This window comes from Mustelus asterias, chromosome 4, assembly GCF_964213995.1.
Source record: "Mustelus asterias chromosome 4, sMusAst1.hap1.1, whole genome shotgun sequence".
Classification (NCBI taxonomy): domain Eukaryota; kingdom Metazoa; phylum Chordata; class Chondrichthyes; order Carcharhiniformes; family Triakidae; genus Mustelus; species Mustelus asterias.
The window spans coordinates 80,481,372-80,505,150 of record NC_135804.1 but is presented as its reverse complement, the minus strand read 5'-3'; the positions used below and the strand labels follow the sequence as shown (position 1 = coordinate 80,505,150).

Below are 23,779 nucleotides of genomic sequence, written 5' to 3'. Positions count from 1 at the left end.
AGTAAAAAACCTACCTCGGACATCCTTCCTATATCTCCCACCATGAACCCTATAGTTATGCCCCCTAGTTACCACTCCATTCACCCGAGGAAATAGTCTTTGAACGTTCACTCTATCTATCCCCCTCATCATCTTATAAACCTTTATCAAGTCTCCTCTCAACCTCCTCCGCTCCAAAGAAAAAAGCCCAAGTTCCCTCAACCTTTCCTCATAAGACCTTCCCTCCAAACCAGGCAGCATCCTGGTAAATCTCCTTTGCACTCTTTCCAGTGTCTCCACATCCTTCTTATAGTGAGGTGACCAGAACTGCACACAATATTCCAAATGCGGTCTCACCAAGGTCCTGTACAGTTGCAGCATAACCCCACGGCTCTTAAACTCAAACCCCCTGTTAATGAACGCCAACACACTATAGGCCTCCTTCACGGCTCTATCCACTTGAGTGGCAACCTTCAGAGATCTATGGATATGAACCCCAAGATCTCTCTGTTCCTCCACATTCTTCAGAACCCTACCTTTGACCCTGTAATCCACATTTAAATTTGTCCTACCAAAATGAATCACCTCGCACTTGTCAGGGTTAAACTCCATTTTTGCCATTTTTCAGCCCAGCTCTGCATCCTATCTATATCTCTTTGCAGCCTACAACAGCCCTCCACCTCATCCACTACTCCACCAATCTTGGTGTCATCAGCAAATTTACTGATCCACCCTTCAGCCCCCTCCTCTAAGTCATTAATAAAAATGACAAATAGCAGAGGACCAAGCACTGATCCCTGTGGCACTCCGCTGGTAACCGGTTTCCAGTCCGAAAAATTTCTATCCACCACCACCCTCTGTCTTCTGTTCGATATGATGTGGAGATGCCGGCGTTGGACTGGGGTAAACACAGTAAGAAGTTTAACAACACCAGGTTAAAGTCCAACAGATTTATTTGGTAGCAAAAGCCACACAAGCTTTCGGAGCTGCAAGCCCCTTCTTCAGGTGAGTGGGAATTCTGTTCACAAACAGAGCATATAAAGACACAGACTCAATAAAGACAAAGACTCCAAGGCGGCCTTCGCGACACACGACGGCGCAGAGTCGCTGAGCAGAAACTGATAGCCAAGTTCCGCACACACGAGGACGGCCTCAACCGGGATATTGGGTTCATGTCACACTATCTGTAACCCCCACAGAGTTTCACTGGCTGTCTTGTCTGGAGACAATACACATCTTTTTAGCCTGTCTTGATGCTCTCTCCACTCACATTGTTTTGTTTCTTAAAGACTTGATTAGTTGTAAGTATTCGCATTCCAACCATTATTCATGTAAATTGAGTCTGTGTCTTTATATGCTCTGTTTGTGAACAGAATTCCCACTCACCTGAAGAAGGGGCTTGCAGCTCCGAAAGCTTGTGTGGCTTTTGCTACCAAATAAACCTGTTGGACTTTAACCTGTTGTTGTTAAACTTCTTATTCTGTTAGATAGCCAGTTACCTATCCAATCGGCCAAACTTCCCTCTATCCCACACATCCTTACTTTCATCATAAGCCGACCATGGGGGACATTATCAAACGCCTTACTAAAATCCATGTATATGACATCAACTGCACTACCTTCATCAATACACTTAGTTACCTCCTCAAAAAATTCTATCAAATTTGTGAGGCAAGACTTGCCCTTCACAAATACGTGCTGACTATCCCGGATTAAGCTGCATCTTTCTAAATGGTCGTAAATCCTATCCCTGAGGACCTTTTCCATCAACTTACCGACCACCGAAGTAAGACTAACCGGCCTATAATTACCAGGGTCATTTCTATTCCCTTTCTTAAACAGAGGAACCACATTCGCCACTCTCCAGTCCTCTGGCACCACCCCCGTGGACAGTGAGGACGCAAAGATCAATGCCAAAGGCTCTGCTATCTCATCCCTTGCCTCCCAAAGACTCCTCGGATATATTTCATCAGGCCCAGGGGACTTATCAACTTTCAGTTTATTCAAAATTGCTAGTACATCTTCCCTCCGAAAATCTACTTCCTCCAGCCTAGCAGCCTGTGACACCCTCTCTTCCGCAAAAACATGGCCCCTCTCCTTGGTGAACACCGAAGAAAAGTATTCATTCATCACCTCTCCTATCTCTTCTGACTCCATGCACAAATTCCCACTGCCGTCCTTGACCGGCCCCAACCTCACCCTGGTCATTCTTTTATTCCTCACATAAGAGTAAAAAGCCTTGGGGTTTTCCTTGATCCGACCCGCCAAGGACTTCTCATGTCCCCTCCTAGCTCTCCTAAGCCCCTTTTTCAGCTCATTTCTTGCTAACTTGTAACCCTCCATCGAGCCAACTGAACCTTGTTTTCTCAACCTTACATATGCTTCCTTCTTCCTCTTGACAAGGCATTCCACCTCTTTTGTGAACCATGGTTCCCTCACTCGGCCATTTCCTCTCTGCCTGGCAGGGACATACCTATCAAGGACACGCAGTATTTGGTCCTTGAAAAAGTTCCACTTTTCATTAGTGCCTTTCCCTGACAATTTTTGTTCCCATCCTATGCTTCCTAATTCCCGCCTGATTGCATCATAATTACCTCTCCCCCAATTGTAAACTATGCCCTGCCGCATGGCCCTCTCCCTCTCCATTGCAATAACAAAAGACACCGAATTGTGGTCACTATCTCCAAAGTGCTCTCCCACAACCAAATCCAACACTTGGCCCGGTTCATTTCCCATGACCAAATCCAATGTGGCCCCACCTCTTGTCGGCTTATCCACATATTGTGTCAGGAACCCCTCCTGCACAAAAACTGCCCCATCCGAACTATTCGACCTATAAAGGCTCCAATCAATATTTGGAAAGTTAAAGTCCCCCATGACAACTACCCTGTGACCCCACACCTATCCATACTCTGCTTAGCAATTTCTTGCTCCACATCTCTATTACTATTTGGGGGCCTATAGTAAACTCCTAACAACGTGACCGCTCCTTTCCTATTTCTAACCTCAGCCCATATTACCTCTGTAGGCAGATCCCCTTCGAAATGCCTTTCTGCAGCCGTTACACTCTCCTTGATTAACAGTGCCTTTGTCCTTCCAAAGTGCAATATCTCACACTTGTCTGCGTTAAATTCCATTTGCCATTTTTCAGCCCATTTTTCTAGTTGGTCCAAATCCCTCTGCAAGCTTTGAAAACCTTCCTCACTGTCCACTACACCTCCAATCTTTGTATCATCAGCAAACTTGCTGATCCAATTTACCACATTATCATCCAGATCATTGATACAGATGACAAACAACAATGGACCCAACACCAATCCCTGCGGCACACCACTAGTCACAGGCCTCCACTCAGAGAAGCAATCCTCCACAACCACTCTCTGGCTTCTTCCGTTGAGCCAGTGTCTAATCCAATTTACTACCTCCCCATATATACCTAGCGACTGAACCTTCCTAACTAACCTCCCATGAGGGACCTTGTCAAAAGCCTTGCTGAAATCCAGGTAGATAACATCCACCGCCTTCCCTTCATCCACTTTCCTGGTAACCTCCTCGAAAAACTCTAATAGATTGGTCAAACATGACCTACCACGCACAAAGCCATGTTGACTCTCCCTAATAAGTCCCTGTCTATCCAAATATTTGTAGATCCTATCCCTTATCACACCTTCCAATAACTTGCCCACCACCGACGTCAAACTTGATGATGATGACTGGCAAACAGGTTTTGGTGCAGGGAGATATTTTAGGTTGATCAAAAGCACATTCAGTCAAGTCTGGAGGTAATAAAAGCATGGCTGAGAGTTCCAGCAGGAGATACGGTGAGGCACAGCAGATTCAAGCAATATGAGTGTAAGCAGGCAATATTAGTGATGGATAGGGGATTAGAAATTAAGCTCAAGGTCAAATAGAATGACAAAATTATGAATAGTTCCTTTAGCCTCAGGCACTGGCATAGGAAGCGGATGGAATAGGGCTGGGGAACATAATTTCCAATGGAGACTGAAAACAATGGCTTCAATACTTGAGAAAAATTCTGCGCATCAATATTGAATCAGAGAAGCAGCATGACAACTCAGACAGTGGAAGGTACAGAAAGGTGGGGATGAGGTAGAGCTCTACTGTGTTCACGGATATCACCAAGGACAGCGTATAGATGAGATATAGGAAGGGGCCAAGGATCGGAGTCTGAAGGACATCTGAGGTAACGATGTACAAGCAGGAAGAGGAACAGGATCTGAAGTCACTTCCCTTCAGCTGTATTGCTAAGTTTCATGATGACTGCCATGATCCAAACCTGTAACATCCTCAGAAATGCAGCACCATAAATGAGTTATGAATATGTACCAGTCTTTCTTCAAGCAAGCAGCTCCTGGTTTTCATTCAGGACACTCTGGGAAGTTGTCAAACGGAGCTGGTACTTCCCCACAAGAGGGAAAAATAAATTGAAGGATCTATATTCCTATTGCTTTAATTGACCCATTTCCATTTTGATTCCTGATGATGTCTCCTTGGACTGGACAACAAGCAAGGGAACTGAATTTTATTCTGGTGCACAACCCCAAGCTGCTGGAGAGGCCATCCTGGAGCTGCAAGCAAAGACCACAGGTGAAGACAGACAGGCTGGCTGTAAATATCTCATGGCTGTAGCTTTAGGTATTTGCCTTGATATACAGTGAAATATTTAATATCTGCTTCAATAAGTGGAATGCCCCTTCCGCTCATGGATAATGTAAGTTGGCAAGTAACAGAGAATACCAAAATAAAGGCACAAGATTGAAGACTGGAGCTTAAAAAACAAAAACAACTTTTTTTTGCTCCATTCTTAAAGTTACAAAGCCAATGCTCCGAGTAGACTCAGCTGACCTGGATCCATTCATTGCTTACTCCAAAAACCAAATTCCAATTGAATCCAATGTAGATTCCCCACAAGAGAGACAAACAAGATCCAAGCTGACAAGATAAGGCATTGCACCACATCTTGTGCTTAATCTTAACATAAACAGTATTATGTTGTGATATTCAACTAAAAAAGATTAAGTACAAAATATAGGAAGAAGAGAGAGCTGTGCAATGAGGCATAGCTCACAAAAAGATGATATATTTCCAAGTCACTCGCCATCCTGACTTGGAAATATATCGCCATTCCTTCGCAGTTGCTGGGTCAAAATCCTGGAATTCCCTCCCTAACGGCACTGTGGGTTAACCCACAGAACATGGACTGCAGTGATTCGAGAAGGCAACTTACCACAACCTTCTCAAGGGCAACTAGGGATGGGCAATAAAAGCTGACCAGCCAGCGACGCCCATGTCCCACGAATGAATGAAAAAAATCTTATCCCACAAAGACTGTGACAATGAATCAAGTCAATGGCAATTGGAGTGCTGATAATACAAGTTCTATTGTAACTCTAATATTCAACAATATTTCTATTTCTGCCTGCCATGTCATAGCATTTCCTTTCTTTTTCAAATGTCACGCATAGCAAAAGTGTTGCTCGCTTTTTCTGGTGGGGTTTAAGTGTGATTTTATATCTAACTTTTGTGAAAGCAAGGCCACAAAGCAAATAGCAGAATGTGGAAACAAATAGGAGTTATCAAAAATAAAAACACATCAGTGCCGAAAGCCTGTTCAACATCAGATGTGTTCAGTGTGATGCTTAGTCGCAAAGGGAGCTCAAGGTTGTTGTCTGTCGGTAATCAGATTTCAGCACTTTCTTTTTATTGGAGCACACCAATAGAATATGTTTCTGCAATAATGATGATGATGATGCTGTTTTTCTTTAGGTGGCTAGCACTTGCTTTTGGAAAATAGGATGGAATCCCCAAAACTAGATTTATTTTATTCATTCATGGGACATGGGCGTCACTGGCTGGCCAGCATTATTGCCCATTCCTGGTTGCCCTCAAGAAGGTGGTGGTGAGCTGCCTTCTTGAAACACTGTAGACCACGTGCTGTAGGTTGACCCACAATGCCGTTAGGGAAGGAATTCCTGGAATTTGACCCAGCAACTGCGAAGGAACAGCAATATATTTCCAAGTAAGGATGGTGAGTGGCTTGGATGGGAACTTGCAGGTGGTGGTGTTCCCATGTATCTGCTGCCTTTGTCCTTCTAGATGGAAGTGGCTGTGGGTTTAGAAGGTGCTGTCTAAGGATCTGTGATGAATTGCTGCAGTGCATCTTGTGGATAGGACACACTGCTGCTACTGAGTATCAGTGGTGGAGGGAGTGGATGTGGTGTCAATGAAGCAGACTCCTTTGTCCTGGATGGTGTCAAGCTTTTTGAGTGTTGTTGGTGCTGGACCTATACAGGCAAGTGGGGAGTGTTGCATCACATTCCTAACTTGTGCCTTGTAGATGGTGAACAGGCTTTGGGGAGTTGGATGTTGAGTTATTCCCTGCAGTATTCCTAGCCTCTGACCTTCTCTTGTCGCAATTGTGTTTATGTGACGAGTCCAGTTGAGTTTCCGGTCAATGGTAACCCCGATGAAGTTGACAGTGGGGGATTGAGTGATGGTTACACCATTGAATGTCAAGGGACGGCGGTTAGAGTACCTCTTATTGGTGATGGTCATTGCCTGGAATTTGTGTGGCGCAAACGTTACTTGTCAGCCCAAGTCTGGATATTGTCCAAATCTTCTTGTATTTGAACATGGACTGCTTCAGTATCTGAGTCGTCACGAATAGTGAACATTGTGCAATCATCAGTGAACATCCCCACTTCTGACCCTATGACAGAGGGAAGGTCATTGATGAAACAGCTGAAGATGGTTGGGCCTATGAACTATTTTCTGTTTATTTATTAGTGTCACAAATAGGCTTACATTAATACTGCAATGAAGTTACTGTGAAAATCCCCTATCGCCACACTCCAGCGCCTGTACAGGTACACAGAGAGACCACAACCACTGAGATGGCCAATGCGCCTAACCAGCATGTCTTTCAGACTGTGGGAGGAAACCAAAGCACCTGGTGGAAACCCATGCAGACACGGGAAAAACATGCAGACTCTGCACAGACAGAGACCCAAGCTGGGAATCAAATGTGGGTCCCTGGCACTGTGAGGCAGCAATGTCAACACTGTGCCCCCATGCCACCCACTTCGCCACCATGCCATCCATCTCGTAGGGTAGGACACCACCTTGAGGGGCTCCTGCAGAGATGTTCTCCAGCTGAGATGACTGACCCTCCACAACCATCTTCCTATGTGCCAGGTATGACTCCAACCAGTGGAGAGTTTGCCCCCTGATACCCATTGATTTCAATTTTGCTCAGGCTTCTTAAATCTCCAGCATCAACATTTTCAAAGTGATTAGCAACACAGGTTGTTTTCTCTCATTCTATTATTCTGGAGAAAGCAAAACAGTTTGTTGTGGTCAGTGTAGCCATTCCCTTTCAAATCCTAAAAACAACATTCACATCATTTCTTAACGTCTATTGTACTGCTGGGGCCAAAACTCGTAGGATGTCCCGAGGCATGGTACACTGGGGAAACCATGCAGACGCTGCGACAACGGATGAATGAACACCGCTCGACAATCTCCAGGCAAGACTGTTCTCTTCCTGTGGGGGAGCACTTCAGCGGTCACGGGCATTCAGCCTCTGATCTTCGGGTAAGCGTTCTCCAAGGCAGCCTTCACAACACACGACAGCGCAGAGTCGCTGAGCAGAAACTGATAGCCAAGGTCCGCACACATGAGGACGGCCTCAACCGGGATCTTGGGTTCATGTCACACTATCTGTAACCCCCCACAGCTTGCCTCCTGGCCTTGCAGAATCTCACTGGCTGTCCTGTCTGGAGACAATACACATCTCTTTAACCTGTGCTTAATGCTCCCTCCATTCACATTGTCTGTATCTTTAAGACCTGGTTGGCTGTAGAGATTCGCATTCTAATCAGTATTCTGTAACTTGATTTTGTGTCTCTGTATGCCCTGTTTGAGAGCACATATCCACTCCATCTGACGAAGGAGCAGCGCTCCGAAAGCTAATGGCATTTGCTACCAAATAAACCTGTTGGACTTTAACCTGGTGTTGTTAAAACTCTTACTGTGTTTACCCCAGTCCAACGCCGGTATCTCCACGCCAAAACGCGACACTGTATTTAAAGTGTAGTCGCAATAATAATTTATAATCCAACGTCACCATTTCAACTCATTGTTTTGTTTTAATAAACAGCAGTTTGCTTTATCCCAATTGACACAATTCATCTGAACTGCAATTGAAATTGAAATTAATGCCTGAAAATTAGTGGGCTGATATTTCTGGTCTCAGGTTAATTTAACCCCTGCACCCTATTGCAATTCAATTCTTATAAAAAGCCATACTCACGGAGCTTCTGTGCATCTATTATTGTCCTTTACCTTACATGCTGACAACTTTGTTTTTGCCTCAACTCTTCCACTTAACCCCGAGTTTTGGGGACACGCCCCCCCACCCCCCCCCCCCCCATGCCCCCCCCCATGCCCCCCCCCCCCCAATGCCCCTTTCTATACACTAGTAGGAAAAAGAACATATCATACACTTATATAGTTTGCCCAGATTTAGTTGGCCCAGATTATATGGAACAACTGAAGCACAGTGAAGTGCCCTCAAAGTTGCTTTGAGTGAGGTGAGTACTGTTTAATCACTACCACACATTTTACTGCAGCCTGCAAAAGTGAAGTCACAGTCACTTCTCCAATTTTTAATAGTTGAAAACTGACCAGAAGAGTAGGGATTATTTAAGTAGGCTTTGAAATTGCATTTTATAGTCGCGAACTCACAGACTGAATCAGACCCTGCTTATTAATGTAAACAAGGTAATCTACACTCATTATTATCCCTGTCACACACTATTCCATCCAATGCAGTATCTGCATTAACTGACAAAGTACAGCCATAGAATAATCACACTCGCAAAATTACTCTCCCTCAGTCTAACAAGGCAGTCATTATTGTAACAAGGCAACCATTAGACACACTACTATTGTGCTATTGCACCGGCAGTTATGGTGCAACAACATTTTATAAACTACATGTCCCGAGATCAACAGGTTTTAAATTGGCAAATACACTTTTCTAACACAATGACACTGACATTTGTAGCTTGACAGGAAATCTTAACATTGCCCAAGAAAAGACACAGCTGTACAGAATATTTAATTCGCGTGATTGTTACAAAGCTCAGAGTTACAAACAACATCTGAAGTACTTTTCAGGAAGTGAAATTTGGGCTAAGTATGGGTACAAACTGCCCCTAATTTATGGTGGTGCTGACATGTAAGCAAGAATACAACAAAAGTTCTTTAAAAACTCTTGACTAAAACGGGACTGGAAAAACGAGGCAGGATTAAAATCTGCAGTGAACATTGTGCTATTTCGTGAGTAGCAGGCTGCTGCTCCATTTGCTGCACAGAAGCCCGTTTATGTCAGTGAATATTTTAAATCTCTGTTATGCCATGTTGGATGCAATTACCAAGCTAAAATAAGCCCATACAAGTATTAGAGTTTAAAATACTGTTGTACTGTACTGTTTTGAAGCAGGATAATCTGGTTGTAGCCCAAATCAGTTTTAAGGTTAAGCGGCGAACCTACTTTACTCAATGAAGGACAAAGAAAGATATTTTCACTATCCATTCCAATGATAAGAATCCAATGCCTGACACCTAATTAGTAGAAACATAATGACCATCAAATTGTTTTTAATGTCACTGGCAATCTATGAAATTTAATTGCCCATCACTGCAATTTGAAATTATCTTGGAATTATTACCAAATATGCAACTTCCAGGCGGTTCCATTTTCTGTACAACTTCTGCTTTACTTACATTACCGGAAAACCCATGACACTTATTTCATTCTAATCTAAAACAAGAAGTGACTGAAAGCACTCTACTGTGTCATACATTCCTGCAGATGGTAATGGTTTGATTCCATAACAGGCAGAACAGAGTGACAATTACTGTATTGTGCACCACAAAATCCACAACTCTGATTAATACCTTGAACAGTTTTTGGAAAACTCGTCTCACTGATGGCCAGTCATTTTTCGTGTTAGTTTTTGAAAAATATTTAGCACTTAGAACTAAATAAAACAGTAAATAAAACAAGAGATTATGTTTTGTTCATACAAAAAAAATCACCTCAAATTGCTTAACCAACTGAAATGAAATTTGGAAGTTCTTATCTAGTAGAAATAAGCACCCAAGATGGAGGCTAAAAATAGAGAGTAAAGAGCAGTAAAGAGGGAGAAGGTGGAGGAAAGAGAGTGGTCTTCAAGGTTACACAGCAGGGGCATCTCCTCTGAGCCCATGGGCATCATGAGTTTGCAAATATTGTTCACAAAGCAGCTTGAGTGTGAGAAACTTTCTGTCTGGCTCATTACAAGAGCTTGACACCTAGCTCCAAGGAGATCTAAACCATTGTACGTCCACTGCTGTTTGAGACTCACCAAGTGCCACCTTCGGAAGGGACAAAGGCTGTGACCAGGTATACGAGCTCCAAATTAAGGTCTACAGTATACTGAAAAGTAAACACGAGACCACCTCCAAGAGTGTCTAACTCATCTAGGTTTTGGAAGTTGTGAATTCCTGAAACAACATGTGCTTCTGCAGTAACTTCAATATCAAATGAATCTGGGAACTCAGTTAAGTGCAGTTTTGACAATAAATTGTTATTTCACTGGCTGTTACCACATCTTACTTAACTGCATAGGACTTTGTTCAGTCCCAAGAAGATGGATAGAGTTTAGAAAGGAGAGCAATTGTTATACATGGTATCATAGTAACAGTGGAATTAGTAGAATGGTTCAAAAGTGCATAAACAGCAAAATCTGTGATTGCAAAGAAAAGAAACAATATTAGCCAATTATATCATTGTCTAACTGGTTAAGCAATAGAGAATAACAACCACGCACTGTTCCAGATGAACTCAATAATTCAAGGTACAGGAGATGCAAATCTGTATAAAAATATCATGAAAGTAAAATATTTTCTTATAGAACATAGAACAGTACAGCACAGAACAGGCCCTTCAGCCCACGATGTTGTGCCGACCTTCATCTGAAACCAAGATCAAGCTATCCCACTCCCTACCATCCTGGTGTGCTCCATGTGCCTATCCAATAACCGCTTAAATGTTCCTAAAGTGTCTGACTCCACTATCACTGCAGGCAGTCCATTCCACACCCCAACCACTCTCTGCGTGAAGAACCTACCTCTGATATCCTTCCTATATCTCCCACCATGAACCCTATAGTTATGCCCCCTTGTAATAGCTCCATCCACCCGAGGAAATAGTCTTTGAACGTTCACTCGATCTATCCCCTTCATCATTTTATAAACCTCTATTAAGTCTCCCCTCAATCTCCTCCGCTCCAGAGAGAACAGCCCTAGCTCCCTCAACCTTTCCTCATAAGACCTACCCTACAAACCAGGCAGCATCCTGGTAAATCTCCTCTGCACTCTTTCCAGCGCTTCCACATCCTTCTTATAGTGAGGTGACCAGAACTGCACGCAATATTCCAAATGCGGTCTCACCAAGGTCCTGTACAGTTGCAGCATAACCCCACGGCTCTTAAACTCCAACCCCCTGTTAATAAAAGCTAACACACTATATGCCTTCTTCACAGCTCTATCCACTTGAGTGGCAACCTTTAGAGATCTGTGGATATGGACCCCAAGATCTCTCTGTTCCTCCACAGTCTTCAGAACCCTACCTTTGACCCTGTAATCCACATTTAAATTAGTCCTACCAAAATGAATCACCTCACATTTATCAGGGTTAAACTCCATTTGCCATTTTTCAGCCCAGCTTTGCATCCTATCTATGTCTCTTTGCAGCCTACACCAGCCCTCCACCTCATCCACTACTCCACCAATCTTGGTGTCATCAGCAAATTTACTGATCCACCCTTCAGCCCCCTCCTCTAAGTCATTAATAAAAATCACAAAGAGCAGAGGACCAAGCACCGATCCCTGCGGCACTCCGCTAGCAACCTGCCTCCAGTCCGAAAATTTTCCATCCACCACCACCCTCTGTCTTCGATCAGATAGCCAGTTACCTATCCAATCGGCCAACTTTCCCTCTATCCCACACCTCCTTACTTTCATCATAAGCCGACCATGGGGGACCTTATCAAACGCCTTACTAAAATCCATGTATATGACATCAACCGCCCTACCTTCATCAACACACTTAGTTACCTCCTCAAAAAATTCTATCAAATTTGTGAGGCACGATTTGCCCTTCACAAATCCGTGCTGACTATCCCGGATTAATCCGCATCTTTCTAAATGGTCGTAAATCCCATCCCTAAGGACCTTTTCCATCAATTTACCAACCACCGAAGTCAGACTAACCGGTCTATAATTACCAGGGTCATTTCTATTCCCTTTCTTAAACAGAGGAACAACATTTGCCACTCTCCAGTCCTCTGGCACCATCCCCGTGGACATCAAGTCGTAAGGTGCATCAAGTCCTGCTCACCCACCTCTGACATTAAAAGACTGGCATTCACTTATCTCTTTTCACAGCCTTAGAACATTCCAAAGTGCCTTCCAACCAGTTAAATATTTTTAAAGTCTTATCACAATTGTAAGGCAGAAAATGCAAAAGCCCATATGTATACAACGAGCTCCCACGAACAGCATTGAAGTGATGGCCAGATAAATCTTTTTTAGTTGTTGGTTGAGGGATAGATGTCAGCCAGAACATCTGGTGAGAACTCACCTGCGCATCTTCAAATCATGCTGCAGGATCTTTTACAGGCTGACAGACCCCAATTTAACATCTCACTTGAATCATGGCACATCTGACATTACAGCACTCCCTCAGTTCTTTGTTCTCTGGAGTGGGACTTAAATCCATGATCTTCAGATTTAGTGATGGATGTGCTATCACTGAGCCAGAGATGACACTGGCATTGACACTGACATTCCCCAGTCTTAAATTGAAAGTTTGCACCCTCACAGCTTTCATGACCTCTCCCCTGCCTTGCTCGAATCTCCTCCAACCACTAACCCACAGCCAAACTCTGTTCCTTGGAATCTGGCCTCTAGTACATCATTCCCCCCGCCCTTCCTTCCTTGGTAGCTGGATCCATACTCTACAAATGACTCCTTCTAACCTGTTTCTCTCCTTAAATCTTTAAAAGTAAAGTTTATCTATTAGTCACAAGTAGGCTTACATTAACACTGCAATGAAGTTACTGCGTAATTCCCCTAGTCGCCACACTCCAGCACCTGTTCAGATCACCGCACCTAACCAGCAATTCTTTCAGACTGTGGGAGGAAACCAGAGCATGGGAGGAAACCCATGCATACATGGGGAGAACGTGCAAACTCCACACAGACAGTGATCCAAGCTGGGAATCGAACCTTGGTCCCTGGCACTGAGAGGCAGCATTGCTAACCACTGTGCCACCATGCCACCTTACCTGAAAACTTAAATTTTTCACGAAGCTGTTGGTCGCCTTAATATTCAATCTCCTCGAGCTCAGCATTTTTTAAAAATTATGTATATGTGTGCATGTGTGCGTGTTTTGGGGGCAGGCTGGAGGCACTGATGAAGTCTAACACCCTGCTAAAACCAGCTAAACAGTATGCACCATACAAGTGGGGGTGCCAGGGAGTGCTGGTAATGTTTCACATTCCCCCAACCTCCTTCAATCTTCGGTTACCTCAGCCAGAAATATAGGAAAGAAAGTATTTCACAACTGGAATTGCTCAAGATTTCAGAACAATGCTGGAACTGAATATATCTGCTGCTGGTGACATAATGCATGGTAGTCACACTTCAAAACCACACAAAAAAGGTATTAAGCTCCAGTAAATACCTCAGCAGTAATACTTTAAGGCACAAAACCAAAAATTAGATGCATCCAATCAAGGCGATAAACCTGTCATTAATTCACTGAGAACTGATAATTATTCAGACAGACTTCATGACAGTCATGAGCTTCCAGCACAGATGAACAAATTTGGGCAGATACCGAGGATGCAGAGGGAAGTTAGGATAGAAATTGAGGAGGTACTGTCAGAATCTTCCAATCCTCCTTAGATATAGGGTTGGAGGGATGGAGGGCAAAGAGGGTGGTGCTGGAGGGATAGAAAATTACCAAGTTACTGTTACACAACTACTGTTCACAATAGTGAGCAAGGATAAACCCAGCAACTACAGACCAGTTCAGTCATTGCCAGGAAAGGTTTCAGAAATGATAATCCGAAACAAAATTAACTTGGACAAAACAACTTGAATTTTTATAGTGCCTTTCCAGTAACGAGGCATGCCAAGGCACTTCAGAGCATGACGACCAAACCATTTACAGGGATATTAGGCCAAATTACCAAAAGCTTGGTTAAAGAAGTAGGTTTTAAGGAGTATCTTAGAGGAACTTGAGGTAGAAAGGCGGAGAGGTTTAAGAGAATTCCAGAGTTTAGCACCTATGCACAGTCACCAATGGGACAGACTAAAATCATCGATGCTCAAGAGACCAGAATTAGAGGAGTGCAGAGATCTCAGAGGGTTGTGGGGCTGGAAGAGATTACAGAGATCGAGAGGGATGAGAGCATGGAGGGATTTACAAACAAGGATGAGAATTTTAAGATCAAGACATTGCATGACCAGGAGCCAATATGAGTCAGTGACCATGGATGGATGGGGAAAGGAGGCTTGGTGCAATTTAATACACAGGCAGCAAAATTCTGGATAACCACAAGTTTACAGAGGGTGTAATGTGGGAGTTCAGGAGCAAGTGGAATAATCAAGTCCAGAAGTAACAAAAGCAGGCATCATCAACATCAGACAAGCTGAGACAGGTCCAAACCTAGCAACTACAGATCAGTCCAGTCATTGCCAGGAAAGGTTTCAGAAATGATAATCCGAATCAAAATTAAGTCACTTGGACAAAATAACTTGAATTTCTATTGTGCCTTTCCAGTAACAAGGCATGCCAAAGCACTTCAGAGCATGACCACCAAACTATTTACAGAGGTGTAAACAGGAGGTCTTGGCAATAGCGCAAAGATGGGTCAGAAGTTCCTCTAGGGACCAAACATGACACCATGGTTGTGAACAGCCTGGTTTAATCTCAGACAGTAACCAGAGAGAAAAATGGAGTCAGTACCTAGGGAATAGATTTTGGAGTAGGAACTGAAAACAATAGCTTCCATTTTCCCAATATGTGACAACAGGAATTTTCTGCTCATCCAGTGACAATTAATTGTAATTTAATTAAGAAAAGCCAGCATGGAACAGTTAAAGGAAAATTGGTTTTAACTAACTAGATTGAATTTTCTGGTGAGGGAACAGTGAGGGTTGACAAGAGTTACATGCGAGATGTGTTCTCTGTAGACTTCCAATAGGCGTTTGATTAAGTGCCACATAATGAGCATGCCAACAAAGCTGAAGTTCATGGAAAAAAGGGACAGTGACAGCATAGATATCAGGCTTGCTGATTGGCAGGAAACATTGGTGCTGAACAGCTGTTATTCAGACTGAAGTAAGGTGTACAGCGGGGTTCCCCAAGGGCCACTACCAGAATTACTGTTTGCCTTGACATATTTTAATGACTTAGATTTGGGTGCACAGAGCACAATTTGAAATTTTGCACATGACACAAGACAAAGCATTATGAACTGTTAGGAGCACAGTGGTAGACTCCAAGAAAGCAAACAGGCTGGTGGAACGGGTGGACAGGTAGCAATTGAAATTTAATGCAGAGAAATGGGAAGTGATTCATTTTGGTAGCAAGAACAAGGAAAGGCAATATGGATACAATTCTAAAAGGGGTGCAACAATAGAGAAACCTGTGGGGGTTCTACGTGGACAACTCCTTGATGGTAGCAGGTCAGGTTGAAAAAGTTATTAAAAAGGAATGCCGGATTCTGGGCTTTCGTAATGGAAGCATGGAGTACAGGAGCAATGAAATTATAATGAAACATTATTTGAGGACAAACCAAAATTTTACAGAGTATTGTGTCCAATTATAGGAGAGGCATTAGAGAGGGTGCAGAAAAGGTTCCAGGTATGAGGGACTTCAGTAATGTAAATAGATTGGATTGTTCTCCTTCAAGAGAAGAAGGTTGAAAGGAGACTTGATAGAGGTGTTCAAAACCATGAGCTGTCTGGACAGAATAGATAAAGAGATACTCTTCCTGGTGGGAGAGTTGAGAACCAGAGGGCATTGATCTATAGTAACTGGCAAAAGGCCAAAAGCAACATTTAAAAAAGCTATTTTGCGCAGCGAATGCTTGCGATCTGGAATGCACTGCCTCAAAGAGTGTGGTGGAGGCAGGTTCAATCAAAGCTTATTTTTTAAAGCAGGTGGATAAACACCTGAAGAGAAATGCTTTGCAGGACCACAGGGAAAGGGCAGGTTAGTGGAACTTATTAAATTTCTCTTGTTCAGAGTCAGCACAGCCTCAATGGGTCAAGTAGCCTCCTTCTGTGCTGTAACCATTCTATAATTCAATCAAAAGGGGAAAAATCATTCCAGAAATTACTTGCAGCAAAATAATACCAAGTAAAATGGTTCCATAACAGAGCAATGCACTGATAATCCCTACGAGGTCATGGGGAATCACTGATCTCCCTGTGGGGTTCATTGAGTACGAGTTCCCCTGGTAAGAGACAGTGGCCCACCCAACTGGAACTCTCTACCTGACCTTTTTAAGGCAGGCTCAGGCAGGGACTTGTGTACACACAGCACAGTGATAGTTTAGCTTTGCATCCTGTAATAAGTTATGTTCCTTTCCTGGGCTTCCTGAGTCATGACAAAAACACAGTACAAATCTCTTAAACAGACATTTGTGAACCTTTGAATCTTTGATAACAAGAGCAACTACAAGAAATACAGAACAACTGCATCAGCACCGAAAAAGGGAAAAGACAGCACAATGATATGAACCTAAACCCTTTGTCAAAACTGGAGAAAGGATGTGGCAGCTTCCCATTTTGGGAAGGGAAGCAGTGGAGAGAAAAGCAGTTAGGAGTTACAAGTCCAATTTTTTGTGATTTGCCTGTTTATTTCCCCATTTGCTTTCATTATTTTCATTTATACTAAACGTGAAATTTTGAAATCTTGAACTTAACTTCAGAAACTACCTTCATGTCACACTTAATCCAGAATATTACACTGCTTTGAAGTAACCGCTACTACAAAAACAAAAGTGTTGTTCAGCTGTCGAATAAATTAACATTCCCCATGCAAAATAGTAAAATCAAAATTCAATAAGCCATTGAATTGAATAAAACCACTGCTTATGAAAATGGCAATTTATCTGCCAACTGTGAAAAATCTTGAATTATAACAGCCAGACTCTCATGTGATAGGTTTTCTGATATCATCACTGAAGGGAAGTGGCAGAGGAGTATGCAAAGTGCGTGACCTTGACTGAAAATCAAGATGCAGTTGTCGTCTGGCGGACTGACCTCTACTTCGCAGAGGCTGAGCACCAACTCTCAGATACTTCCTCTTACCTCCCCCGGATCATGACCACACCACTGAACATCAAGCCATTATCTCCAACACCATCACTGACCTCATTCCCTCTGGATGCCTTTCCCCCCACAGCTTCCAACATCAGTCTCCCAATCCCGGACAGCCCGCTTCTACCTACTTCTCAAAATCCACAAAAAGGATTGTCCTGGTAGGCCCATTGTGTCAGCATGCTCCTGCCCACTCAATTTATCTTCTCTTACCTTAACTCCTTCCTCACTCTCCTGGTCCATTCCATCCCCACCGACATCCGGGATTCCTCTGATACCCTGCGTCATATTGACAGTTTTCAGTTTGCAGGCCCTAACCGCCTCCTGTTCACCATGGATGTGCAATCTCTCGACACCTCCATCCCACACCAGGACGGCCTGAGCGCTCTTTGCTTCTTTCTTGAAAAGAGGTCTGAACAATTCCCATCCACCACCACTCTCCTCCACCTGGCTGAACATGTTCTATCTCTCAACAACTTCTCCTTTAACTCATCCCACTTTCTCCAAATCAAAGGAGGAGCAATGGGTACCCGCATGGGTCCAAGCTACGCCTGTCTTTTTATGGGGTATGTGGAATATTCCTTGTTCCAAGTCTACCTCGGTTCCCTCCCACAACTCCTTTGCCACTACATCAATGACTATTTTGGTGCCGCTTCATGCTCTCGTCCAGACCTCAAAAAATTCATCAACTTCAATTCCAGTTTCCACCCCTCCATCACCTTCACCTGGTCCATCTCAGACACTTCCCTTCCCTTCCTTGACCTTTCTGTCTCCATTTCTGGCAACAGACTATCTAGCAATATCCATTATAAACCCACTGACTTCCACAGCTATTTGGACTACAGCTCTTCACACCTCACATCCTTTAAGAACTCCATCCCTTTCTCTCAGCTCCTTTGCCTCCGTCGCATTTTTATCCAATGATGCCACTTTCCAATGTGGTGCTTCTAATATGTGCTCCATTTTCCTCAACCGTGGATTCCCATCTACAGTTGCCGACAGGGCCCTCAACAGCGTACAGTCCATCTCCCGTGCCACGACCCTCACCCCTCCCACCCAGAACAAGGATAGAGTCCCCCTTGTTCTCATATTTCACCCCACCAGCCTCCACATGCAAAGCATAATCCTCCATCATTTTCTCCAACTCCAGCATGATGCCACCGCCAAACACATCTTCCCTTCACTCCCTCTATCAGCATTCCACAGAGACCGTTCCCCCTGGGAAAATCTAGTCCACTCCTCCACTATATCCATCACCTCTCTCGTCACTCATGGCACCTTCCCATGCAATCACAGAAGGTGTAACACCTGTCCCTTTACCTCTTCTATGCTCACCATTCAAGGCCCAAAACATTCATTCCAGGTTAAGCAGCGTTTCACTTGCACCTCTTTCAATTTGGTCTATTGCATTCGCTGCTCCCAATGTGGTCTCCTCTATATCGGAAAGACCAAGTGTAGACTGGGTGATCGCTTTGCTGAGCATTTCAGTTTGTGCGCAATCAGGGCCTTGACCTTCTGGTTGCTTGCCATTTTAACACACGATCCTGCTCCCATGCCTGTCCTTGCTTGCTGCAATGTTCCAGGGAAGTTCAATGCAAACTGGAGCACCTCATCTTCTGGCTAGGCGCTTTACAGCCTTCTAGTCTCAACGTCGAATTCAACAACTTCAGATGATTTGCTCTGCCCCACCTCGACCCCTTTTTTTTCATTCTATTTTATTTAATTTTTACTGTTCTCCACCTTTTTTATCTTTATTGTCTTTCTTAATTTTTCTTCCCCCACTCTTTCCCCCTACCCTTTTCTTCACCTTTTCTAAATTTCACCTCTGTCCCATCCATTCCCTCTCCCCCCAAACATCTTCATTCTAACTTCTCTGCCGTTTGGCCATTCACACCCTTTATTCTCTCTATGGACAGCTACGAGCAGTCTTTACTCCTGGTTTCTATGGCTCTATGGCTATGATGTGGAGATGCCGGCGTTGGACTGGGGTAAACACAGTAAGAAGTTTAACAACACCAGGTTAAAGTCCAACAGGTTTATTTGGTAGCAAAAGCCACAAGTTAGAAGTTAGAATGAAGATGTTTGGGGGGAGAGGGAATGGATGGGACAGAGGTGAAATTTAGAAAAGGTGAAGAAAAGGGAAGGGGGATAAAGTAGGGGGAAAGAGTGGGGGAAGAAAAATTAAGAAAGACAATAAAGATAAAAAAGGTGGAGAACAGTAAAAATTAAATAAAATCCAGAAATAATCCACGAAAACTAAACTGGATGAGATGCTACATAAATATGCACTAAACTTTTGCTACCAAATAAACCTGTTGGACTTTAACCTGGTGTTGTTAAACTTCTTACTGTCTATGGCTATGACTCATCTTTCATTCCCTCCCCCTGCAGTATAAATATCTCCCACTTTCTATGCCTTTTAAATTTGACAAAGGGTCATCTGGACTCGAAACATCAGCTATTTTCTCTCCTTACAGATGCTGCCAGACCTGCTAAGATTTTCCAGCATTTTCTCTTTTGGTCTCATTAGATGTCCTTGTTTTTTTTTAAGAAAAGAATGCAGGTGGAGGCATTTAAAAAAATCTTGTTCATATGCTTTAAAGAGAAAAGTTGAATTACATAACACCTTCCACACCCACAGGATGGCGCAAAACAGTTTACACGTGTTATAATGCAGGAAGAGATTACTTATTGGTGAAGACCATCACAAATTAGAAGCCCGACAGTGCAGGAGATCATTCAGTCCATCCACCCTACACCAACAACAATCCCACCCAGGCCCAACCCCCATAACCCTACTTATTCGTCCTGCTAATCCTCCTGACACATACTTATTCCTCCAAAAATAATGGGGTAATTTAGCATGGCCAATCAACCTAACCTGTACATCTTTGAACTGTGGAAAGAAATCAGAGCACCCAGAGAAAAGCCACACAGACACAGGGAGAACGTGCAAACTCCGCAGTCACTTGAGGCCGGAATTGAACCCAAGCCCATGGTGCTTTGAGGCAGCAGTGCTAACCACTGTGTCAGTGCAAACAAATGTTCCAACATCACTTATATGTTTCAACAGGAATCACTGGATGGACATCAGTAGCTAAAACCTTTGCAAACAAAAGTAATCCTATTCTCAGAGGTCAATTTAGTACTGACCATGGAACGCAGACCTTCCTGATCGGTATGCTCCAATGAAGGAGACACACATCCTCTGTTTATCTGCACCATTTCTGAGCATCACATATTCCCATTCCAAGTCTCACATTACTGCAAACGTTCCCTGAAGTCCATACTGACTTAAAATAATTTACATTACAATCCATACTTATGCTTCCAGAAATAATCCACGAAAACTAAACTGGATGAGATGCTACATAAATATGCACTAAGAATAAATCAAATTGCAGGCTTGGAAATGCCCTCAACCACCCTGCACTATATATTATTGAAACTACACTACTTTCATTTATGTTTGTTTCTTGCTTGCATCACTGCACTAACCAACCACTGCATGTGTAAAACATTACCAGGATGATAAACAGAAACAACTCATTCAAATCCCTTACAGCAGTTACTCTGTGATATCCCCCATATTATTTCAGCTCACTAGGATGATGAAATCTATTAATACACATTTATATTTCAATCACAGTTTGTAGTGAATTATAGATAATGTATGTTAACTTGACACTTGTACCGGGGTCACGCCTCTGCTGGAAGGATGATGTGACTACAGCGTGACATGTTTACATAGGGAATCTCCGTTATGAATGCTGTTAGTGAAAAGTCCCATTAAAATAAAAGGTAGAATTGTGATGACTGAACCCTGGGCCCCAAACACCTCTACAGGACACAGCGGGAAAGCTGAGGGAGTGAGCCACGGGGAGGCCGAGGGCAATCCCGGCCGGGGCCCCTCTTGCACTCTCACCCCGCTCCCTGTCAAACGGCTCCACCGTCAGTAAAGAGCGGGGAAACCCGGCCTCAGCCCGGATCCCCCTCTCGCCGCCGGGCCCAGCGTTCTCTCCTGGTGGTGAAGTCCAACACCATCCAGTCCCATCCCCGCCCGGCTGCTTCTTTACCTCAGCGACACCCGGCCGTCCTGCCGACGCCGCCCGCCCGCGCGCTCCTTCACTCGCCACCCGGAGCCTCCGCCGAGGGAGCCACCCATCTCCACTCCCATTGGTCAACTGAGCTCGCGGCCCCGCCCATCACCACTTCTATTGGTTGACTCGCCGCGAGGACCGCCCACCCAGAATCACATTGGACGAGCCGCTTAAAGACCACACCCACAATGGTTCCCATTGGTCTATAAGCCGCGAGGCCACGCCTATCTATGCTCTCATTGGTCCGCTCGCCACGTTGCCCCGTCCGCAGTTTCCTATTGGTCCCCCACAGAGTAGCCCCTCCCCCTACACCCATTGGTTCCCCCACCCAGCGGTTCCGCTGACTCCGATTATTATTGGTTGGTCGCCCGCACCCACATGCGCTGCATGGTGATGTCACTTCCGCCACCCCGGGTGTCTCTAAGTGTTAAGTCCTGGGAGCTCCTCCTATAAGAGTAACTTATCCTGAAGAGTATGGGGGTGGGGCTGGACTGGTGATAGGGATAGGTTACGCTTGGGTAGGGATGGGCTGAGTTAATCTAGGATTAGGGTATGGGGTGGGGTGGGGTGTTAGTATGTGTGGAAAAGGGGTAGGGTGGGGATAGGGATGAGGTAGGCTGGAGTAAGGATATACGGATGGAGTAGGTTGGTGTCGGGTTATGGGTGGGAAAGGGGTAGGCTGGGGTAGGAGATTGAGGTAGGGGTAAAGGGATGGGGTAGACATTAGGGTGGGGAAGGGGTAGTCAGGGATATAGGGATGGGTATAGGGGTGAGGTGGGGTCTAGGGGTGAGGTAGGGATAGGGTGGGAAAGGGTTCTTACCATCCTGTCTGGGACACACTGAGCTCCATCATTGCTGCATATTCTGAAAAGGCTACACCCACTCAGTTATGACAAAGTACATTGTCTTCACTCATTTAAAACGTTTAGCAGTCCAATTTGTAACTTGCCAGCTTTATTGTCCCAGTGCCCTGGAGCTGGGAATTTCACAGTAACTTCGTTGCGGTGTTAATGTAAGCCTTACTTGTGACTAATAGATAAATTTTACTTTAGCTGTGTCCCAGGATATCTCATTACCAAATTGTTTCGTCCAGGCTCTGGTGAGACTTTGGGAAAAAGTTCAAAGATTTTTTTTTCATTATTCTTTCATGGGATGTGGGCGTTGTTGGCAAGGTCAGTATTTGTTGCGCTTCTCTAATTGTTCTTGAACTGAGTCACTTGATCGGCAATTTCAGAGAGATGTTGAGAGTCAACCACTTGCTATGAGTTGAAGTCACGTGTAGAACAAACCAGGGAAGGATAGCAGATTTTATTCCCTGAAGAACATTAGTGAACTTGATAGACTTTTTATGACGATCGATGGCAGTTTTACGATCAGTAAGAAATCTCACAACACCAGGTTAAAGTCCAACAGGTTTATTTGTAGCAAACGCCACTAGCTTTCGGAACTGGCTGTTCCTTCATCAGGTGGGTGGGAGTTCTGATCACAAACAGGGCATACAAAGACACAAACTCAATTTACATGAATAATGATTGGAATGTGAGTCTTTACAGCTCATCAAGTCTTAAAGGTACAGACAATGTGAGTGGAAACAGCATTAAGCACAGGTTAAAGAGCTGTGTACTGTTTCCAGACAGAAAGTTAGTGAGATTTTGCAAGTCCAGGCAAATTGTGGGGGTTACAGATAGTGTGACATGAACCCAAGATCCCGGTTGAGGCTGTCCTCGTGTGCGGAACTTGGCTATCAGTCTCTGCTCAGCGACTCTGCGCTGTCGTGTGTCATGAAGGCCGCCCAGTTTTACGATCACCATTGCTGGCTTTATATTCCAACTTAATGAATTGAAATCCAGCATCGCATGAAATCCACTGGTACACTCTTTCCCATCCGAGCCCCTACCCCATCCCCATTACCAGAATTGTATGCCGTACATTATGTGCATCCGCCGCATCCTTCAGATTCAATCAGAGGACCATTGCACAAACACTAGCAGTCTTCTTGAAGCCAGCTCCACAAGCATTCCAACAAAACTCTTTCAAAATCAACCATGACAGACTGGACTCTGTGGCTGGATGGTCTCAAAGTGTCCCTCACCAGGTCCTGTTTTCTCAACTCAAAAGGCCAGCGTTCAGGAAAGACAAAGAAAATGCTTCAAAGACACTCTGCAGCATTTCCATTATTGACCGTGAGGAGCTTGGTACCAATTTTCAAAATTGTGACAACTCGCCCATC

At 44.1% G+C, this 23,779-nt stretch overlaps 1 protein-coding gene across 1 annotated transcript in view; it reads right to left on the bottom strand.

The window, feature by feature from the left end:
- Nucleotides 1-21,614, bottom strand: part of klhl13 (kelch-like family member 13) — a 249,704-nt gene extending 228,090 nt beyond the window's left edge. Inside the window, exon 1 of the mRNA XM_078211279.1 lies at nucleotides 21,526-21,614. Within this exon, the coding sequence (XP_078067405.1) occupies nucleotides 21,526-21,614 (89 nt within the window). The remainder of the gene's footprint in view (nucleotides 1-21,525) is intronic.
- Nucleotides 21,615-23,779: the final 2,165 nt, after the last annotated feature.